At 44.3% G+C, this 7,629-nt stretch overlaps 1 protein-coding gene across 1 annotated transcript; it reads right to left on the bottom strand.

Annotated features, from left to right (window-relative positions):
- Positions 1-1,041: 1,041 nt before the first annotated feature.
- Positions 1,042-2,308, bottom strand: LOC142396241 (trace amine-associated receptor 13c-like). The gene is made up of 2 exons (XM_075478794.1): positions 2,136-2,308; positions 1,042-1,858 (listed from the first exon to the last, which is right to left on the bottom strand). The coding sequence occupies exons 1-2, from the start codon at positions 2,306-2,308 to the stop codon at positions 1,042-1,044; spliced, it is 990 nt and encodes a 329-aa protein (XP_075334909.1).
- Between the last annotated feature and the right edge of the window lie 5,321 nt (positions 2,309-7,629).

Raw genomic sequence — 7,629 nt, 5'->3', positions numbered from 1 at the left:
GATATCTGTTTTTACAAAATAAAGTTCAGTAGAAAATCTCAAGAAGATGTATATACTGTAAAGACACAGCATATCCAGAGCTCCTGCTGTAGAGGCTTCCTGCCTCTAATGTGGCGCTGTCCTTGAAGGCAAATACAAAGTTGCTTCTACACAGTGTTTCAAACAATTCAAAGACAAATGACAAAGTGTCTGTTGTAGTCTTTACAATAATTTACTTGTCAACTGTGTTTAATCATTTAAATTCCAGCCCACAATTCTACATGTCCACACAGTAATTTCTGGTAAACATGTGAGCTGCTTCGCACTTCCAGCTTGTTATTATTTGAGGTAAATCTACAGCAAATTAGGTTGTGCTAAGTTTTGGTGTAAACTGTCATTATAACTGTACATCTTTCAGACTAATTTGACCAGGTCAACATATGAACAGGGTGTTTTTTTTTTTTGTTTTTTTTAAAAAGCAACATGGAGGCAAAGGCAAAACCTTGAAATTTAACCTTAAGGTTCAACCTCTCACATCGTTTGTATTATATGATTTTACTTTCTTTAAAGACTGATAAATTACAGCTTTGGAGTGCGAGGCATTTTTTAAATACCTGACAGCTGACTAGTGTCAATGACAGTACCATCACACAGGTACACGTGAGTGAATATGCAAATGTTTCCTGTTTTATGTGACTGTGTCCAACAACAACAGATCTATTTCAATGAGACTTAAGAGCAAGACGAACCCACAAGTGTCATTATTATTCTGGATAATGAGAAAACGACTTCTACAAATATATGTGACAATATTTGTGTCTGAGTCATTTTGCAATTTGAAATAAATCAAACTGTGAAATATCCTAAAGGGCTACAACTGATTGATTAATGATGTCTACACAACCAAAGAAAAGGAGTTTTTGAGAGGCAATAAAGACGATCAATTTACCAACAATAGATTTCTGCGACACATTAAATTAAATCTAACTGAATGAAGTAAAATACTACCACAGCTTTCTATTATTACTTAGTCCAACACTTGTTTAAATTTATAATCTTGTCCTACAGGATGGTGGCCTGACAGGAGCCAGGCTGCAATATCTGAAGAGTTAATATGAATTTAACTGCTTTCCTAAACCAGGGATAGAACAGTGCATAAACCACTGGGTTCAAACAGGAGTTAAAATAGAACAGAAAGGACACAAAGGATACAGAAGAGCTATTGAGCAAATTAGCCCTTAAAAGAGAGACGCAGTAATATGGGATGAAACATATCAGAAAGACAATCATGAGAACACCAAGAGTCCTGGCTGCTTTTAACTCAGATTTCTTTGTTTTTATAGAGACTGAAAGTTGGAGTTTGGCAGCTGTAACATGAGCGCGCATGGCACGAGCCTGAGACACAGCCACCACAAATACTCTCATATACAGAACTATGATGACAGTAACTGGAAGAATGAAGGTTAAAACAAGATCTACACTTCCTGAAATGTCATCAATAAAAATCAGACATTCTCCATAACAGGAATTGTGTTTGCCTAATAGAGTCAGGTCATCTTTTACAAGTAAAAGGCTGTATAGAGCAGAGCAGAGCCAACACAGACACACACAGAGTTTAACTCTTCCCTCAGTCACTCTGGTTGGGTAATGCAGAGGGTCACAAATTGCCACATAACGGTCAATTGATATGAGCACCATGTCTCCTACTGAGGCAGAAGGGATGATGTAGGACAAATAGTTATATAAAAAACACACGAGTTCACCAAGAAACCAGCAGGTTGTAGTTCGGATGATTTCCCCTGGCATCAACAGGAGACCCACAAGAAAGTCTGAGACAGCCAGAGAGAGGAGGAGGATGTTTGTGGGTGTGTGGAGCTGCCTGGAAGGAGACAGAAAAGCACCATTTAAAAAAAGCATTTGTATCTTAAAGACAAACTGTTCCAAATGACTTTTCACAACACATTTGTTTTCTGATTTGCCACATCTACAATATATATATTAAAGCATTTGATTCTTTCTCGTGCACAGTCATTTGTTAGATGATAAGTCTTATTTAAAGCTGGAACATCATTCATCACAAGCTAAATTGTAATTTAATCAGAAATGTACAGTTTTTTAAAAAAAGAACAGATTAACCCTTAAAAATCTATCTCTGCCTGTAGTGGGAGACTGAGATGATGACGAGCAGGTTGAACATCACAGTGAGCACAGAGATGGAGAACAGAATGATGTGAAGGAGAACGAGTTCAGAAAGGGAATAGTCAGGCTTCTTGCAGGAGCTGTTTGAGAGATGTGGAAAGCAGAGCTCTGCTCCATCCTGCATCTCCATCTTCAGAGAGCTGCAGCTCTGACTGCTTTCTGAAAATAACTTGTTTTTATAACTGATACTTCTTTACTCAAGTCAATCTGTGGCACTTCCCCTCCTCTTTTTCTGCTGGACACTGATGTCCCTCCTTTCTCCCTCTTCACAACAAATCACCATCTTCATGATCTTCCCTGCTTCTCTTGCTGTCATTCTCTCTCCCTTTTTCTCTCTCTTTTGTGCTGCTTTGTTTCATTTACCTATTCCTGCCTCTGTTCTTTCCACAGTTACAGAAGTATTGTGTTTGCGCAGACGAAACTTCTTTGTTAAAAATATTCAAATGTATTCCTCACAATGAGGCCTCTGCAGGCTATAGTGGAGCCAGGAAAAAAAACGAAAAAAAAAACAAAAAACATATGAAATGATAGCATTAGCACTTATTTTTTAATAGAATTTTGCAAATTCTGTGACACCACATGATTATTTCAACAGTAATAAGATTGAATAAGACCGAGATGTCTTATTGAAGTATAAAGTATAACTTAATTTGTATTTTCACTCAAGAAACTGAGGTTTAAGTTGTGAGCTTTACAGCAATTGTTATCGTTGTTAACTGAGGACACAGCAGCATGAAGTCACAGCCATGCATAACAGCTGATCTATAAATTTAGATTTTATTTTCAGTTAACACCATCGCTTCACAGCAAGAAAGTTCCTGGTTCGAAACCCGGCTGGGATCTTTCTGTGTGGAGTTTGCATGCTCTCCTTGTGTATGCGTGGGCTCTCTGGGTATTCAGGCTTCCTCCCACCACCCAAAAACATGCATGTTAGATTAATTGGCGTTTCAAAAGTTGACCCTAGGAGTGAGTGTGCGTGGATGGTTGTTTGTCGTGTTTGTCTCTGGGGGCTCCAGCCCCCCCGTAACCCTAAGTTGGATTGGGCGGGTATCGAAAATGAATGGTTGGATTTTTTTTTTTCCAACTACCATTTCCATTCAGTGGGTTGATAATCTCTTCTTCAGTAGCCCAAGCTTTACATTGATATCCGGGGAGTATAAAGGCCAGGTGCATTCTTCAGACTCTTTTTCAGGTTCTTTTAGAACTTCCTCATCACTTTTTGCCAGGCCTACCACTGTTAGGTGTGGCTGGTAGAGGGGAGTCAGGGAAACCTCTGACTAGATCAGGCACTGATAGATAAACAACAATTACTCTGATGCTGTACTCACATTTAATTTTGAGATAAATTTTCTTTGCTCGGTTGGTGTATTATCTGCTAGTTCTGTCACGCCCGAAAAGGGGCTGTATACACAAAAAGAACCCAAAAGCAGATAGGGACTGAGTGGGAAGATCAAAAACCAATTTATTAAGAGGTTAGGCTGGTGTGTGTGACCAAAGAGAGTGGAATCCGGTTGGGTTAATAACGGAGTCAATCTCATTTGGACCAATGAACCTGGGGGCTAACTTTTTGTGGGTGACTTTCAAGGGGATATCCTTTGCCGACAACCACATGCTGGCCAGGTACGTAGGGTGGAACTGGGCGGCAGTGACGGTCTGCCAGCGGCGGTTGCAATTGGAAGTGTGAAGGAGAGCCTCACGGGTTTGTAACCAGATCTGCTGAAGATGGTGCTGAACTGAGGGAACCTCAAGATCTATTTCCTCCTCGGGACAGAGGGGGGGGCTGGTAGCCCAGGGAGGCTTCAAAAGGGGACACCCCCGTGGCCAATGGAGTCATGGGCATATTCGACCCACTTCAGGTGGGAGCTCCAAGTGGAAGGATTGCTGGACGCAACACAGCAGAGGGTGGCCTCCAACTCTTGATTCAACTGTTCTGTTTGACCGTGGATGGTGGCCTGAACTTCGTGAGACTTTGGCCCCTAGGGCGACACAGAATGCCCTCCACACTAGGGAAATTAACTGGGGACCTTGGTCGGACACAATCTCAGAAGGAATACCATGGAGCCTGAAAACGTGCTCGGTGAGTAGGTCAGCTGTCTCGGTAGGGGTAGGCAACTGAACCAAGGGAATAAAATGCGTGGCTTTAGAGAATCGGTCTATCACTGTGAGAAAAACATCTTTTCCAGACGATGGTGGCAAACCAGTGATAAAGTCTAGGGAGATGTGAGACCAGGGACGGCCGGGGACCTCCAAGGGTTGCAATAGTCCAGCTGGGGGTGTGTTGCTACTCTTATTCCGAGCACAGGTCTTACAAGCCAACACATACTCTTACGTCTGATTCCAGAGATGACCACCAAAAATAGTGACGCAGTAGAGATATGGTTCGACCCACGCCAGGATGGCAAGCAAACTTAGACATGTGCGCCCACTGTAAGACTGAAGGCTGTAGCAGCAAATACCTGCGATTAGGAGGTCCGCCACCAGGGTCAGGGTCAGCACCTAATTCTTGGCGTATCTGGTTCTCCACCAACCACGAAACTCCCCCAACTTGGCAGGTGGTCGGTAGGATACGTGCTGGCTCAGTGGTCTCATCGTCAAAGGCGAACTGTCTGGACAAAGCATCCGGCTTGCCATTACGGGAGCCTGGGCGGTAAGAAATGGAGAACATGAACCGGCCAAAAAACAGCACCCAACGCGCCTGCCGGGAATTCAGCCTTTTGGCACTGTGCAGGTAGGAGAGATTTTTCTGATCAGTCCAAACTAAGAGGCAGTTTAGCTCCCTCCAACCAGTGTCTCTACTCTTCAAGAGCCAATTAAATGGCCAAGAGCTCCCGATTCCAAACATCATAAATCCGCTCAGCGGCAGTCAGCTGCCTAGAAAAGAAGGCACAGGGGTAAAGTTTACCTTCTTTCTCCGATCGTTGTAAGAGTACAGCCCCGACACCCGAGTCCGAAGCGTCAACTTCCACAATGAATTGGCGTTCTGAGTCCGGTTGAATGAGAATGGGAGCTGTGATGAATCTGTCTTTTAACTGCTTAGATGCCTGCTCAGCCTCGGCAGTCCAAAAGAAGGTGGTCTTATCGGACGGTAACCTTGTGAGAAGAGCTGCCACCAAACTGTAATTGCGGATTAACCGCCGGTAAAAATTGGTGAACCCCAAGAACCTTAATAGTTGTTTTCGATTGGAGGGTGTCGGCCACTCTGCCACTGCCTTGATTTGGTCTGGATCTGTTCTCACCTGCCCGCCCTGAAAGATGTAACCAAGAAAAGTAATGGAGGGTGCATGAAACTCACTGTCTTTACATAGAGACGGTACTCAAGGAGCCGCTGCAAGACCAGACGTACGTGTTGGCAATGTTCTGTAAGTGACTTGGAAAAGATGAGGATGTTGTCTAGGTAAACAAACACAAAGAGGTTCAGGTAATCACGTAATACATCGTCAATGAGTGCCTGGAAAACTGCTGGGGCATTAGTGAGGCCGAACGGCATGACAGCAGTGTTCCATTCATCTCCCTCACATATCCTCACCAAGTGGTATGCATTAAGTAGATCCAGTTTAGTGAAAACCATGGATCCCTGGATGGGTTCAAAAGCAGACGATATTAGGGGCAAAGGGTACTTGTTCTTTACAGTAACCTGGTTAAGACCTTGATCATCAATGCATGGCCGGAGAGTCTTGTCCTTCTTCTGGAGAAAGGAAAACCCAGCTCCTACTGGGGATGAAGATGGTCTAATGATGCCCGCCACCAATGAGTCCTGGATGTAACTCTCCATAGCTTCCCGTTTAGGCCTGGAGAGGTTGTACAGTCTACTCCCTGGCAGAGGGGCTTCAGGTAGGAGATCAATAGCACAGTCACAAGGGCGGTGAGGTGGTAATGATAAGGCTTTTGTGTTTGCTAAAAACAGTGCCCAGATCGTGATACTTCAGATGAAGCTGAGAAGTCAATATCTGCCTGTATGGAAGACTGAGATGATAACAAGCAGGTTGAACATCACAGTGAAACCAGAGATGGAGGACAGCACGATCTCACAATTCCTTTAATAGCCTATTAAAGCTTATCTTTTTTCTTTTAGAGGAACTCCACAACCTTGCAAACCAACTATAATAAATTATTATATAAATCCCCTGAAATTTCAAATATCAAAATAAAGGTATTTATTTAAATCGTCGAGTCTGAAACATGTTAGATTAAGCAGAAATACAGTGTCAGTGACCTGTCACAGCAGCTCTCCACAGAGCCGATGCGTCTTTTGCATGCTGGCATCATATGCAACATTAATAATTGCAATTACAGACATCAATGTCTGTATCCGTCAGGATCTGACGGTATCCGACACACCTACATGACAGCTGTTACACGCACACACCAGATCTATAGTAAAATAGTAACAACACAGCCCTTATGGATGGCTCCTGAGTGCCATCATCTTTTTTTTTTTTTTTTTTTTAAATCCGAAATAAGCCCACATGATCCTCCCGTCTGATTGTAGATTTGACCCTCAAATCATCATTCAGTATCAATTTGATATCATTCAAACATCACAAGCTTTGAAGAATAACAGGCAGATATATGGGGGAGAGGCTTTAATTACGCTTTTAAAGATCAGTTTACAGTTTAAAATCTGTACACATGTCCTAAAACATGTCAAATGCATGAACAGAAAGAAGGGACTCACCTGTTGAGTAACGCACATTTACTAATATGGAAAGTCTTGTCGGAATAGGGGGACGTTTACATGTCACAATGGCGGGATGTCGGAATGGGTTGTGCAACCCGCTGGGGATATCCATCCATCCATCCATCCATCATCTTCCGCTGGTCTGAGGATCGGGTCGCGGGGGCAGCAGCTTGAGCAAAGAGACCCAGACGTCCCTGTCCCCGGCCATTTCCTCCAACACTTCTGGGGGGACCCCGAGGCGTTCCCAGGCCAGCCGAGAAACATAGTCTCTCCAACATGTCCTGGGTCTTCCCCGGGGCCTCCTCCCAGTGGGACGGGCCCGGAACACCTCACCGGGGAGGCGACCAGGAGGCATTCTCACTAGATGCCCGAGCCACCTCATCTGACTCCTCTCGATGCGGAGGAGCAGCGGTTCTACTCCGAGCCCCTCCCGGATGACCGAGCTTCTCACCCTATCTCTCAGGGAGAGCCCAGACACCCTGCGAAGGAAACTCATTTCGGCCGCTTGTATTCGCGATCTCGTTCTTTTGGTCACTACTCACAGCTCGTGACCATAGGTGAGGGTAGGAACATAGATTGACCGGTAAATCGAGAGCTTCGCCTTCTGGCTCAGCTCCTTCTTCACCACGACGGGCTGGTGCAGAGCCCGCATCACTGCAGATGCCGCACCGATCCGTCTGTCAATCTCCTGCTTCATTCGTCCCTCACTCGTGAACAAGACCCCGAGATACTTGAACTCCTCCACTTGGGGAAGGATCTCATTCCTGACCCGG

This window comes from Odontesthes bonariensis, chromosome 12 (assembly GCF_027942865.1).
Source record: "Odontesthes bonariensis isolate fOdoBon6 chromosome 12, fOdoBon6.hap1, whole genome shotgun sequence".
Lineage (NCBI taxonomy): Eukaryota > Metazoa > Chordata > Actinopteri > Atheriniformes > Atherinopsidae > Odontesthes > Odontesthes bonariensis.
This window is presented reverse-complemented; position numbering and strand designations above follow the sequence as displayed.

Coding starts and splice junctions, on each gene's coding strand:
- LOC142396241 (XM_075478794.1), bottom strand. CDS start 2,308: ATGGAGATGCAGGATGGAGCAGAGCTCTGCTTTCCACATCTCTCAAAC. Junction 1,859..2,135: donor ATCTCAGTCTCCCACTACAG/GCAGAGATAGAT, acceptor GTCTCCTTCCAG/GCAGCTCCACACACCCACAA.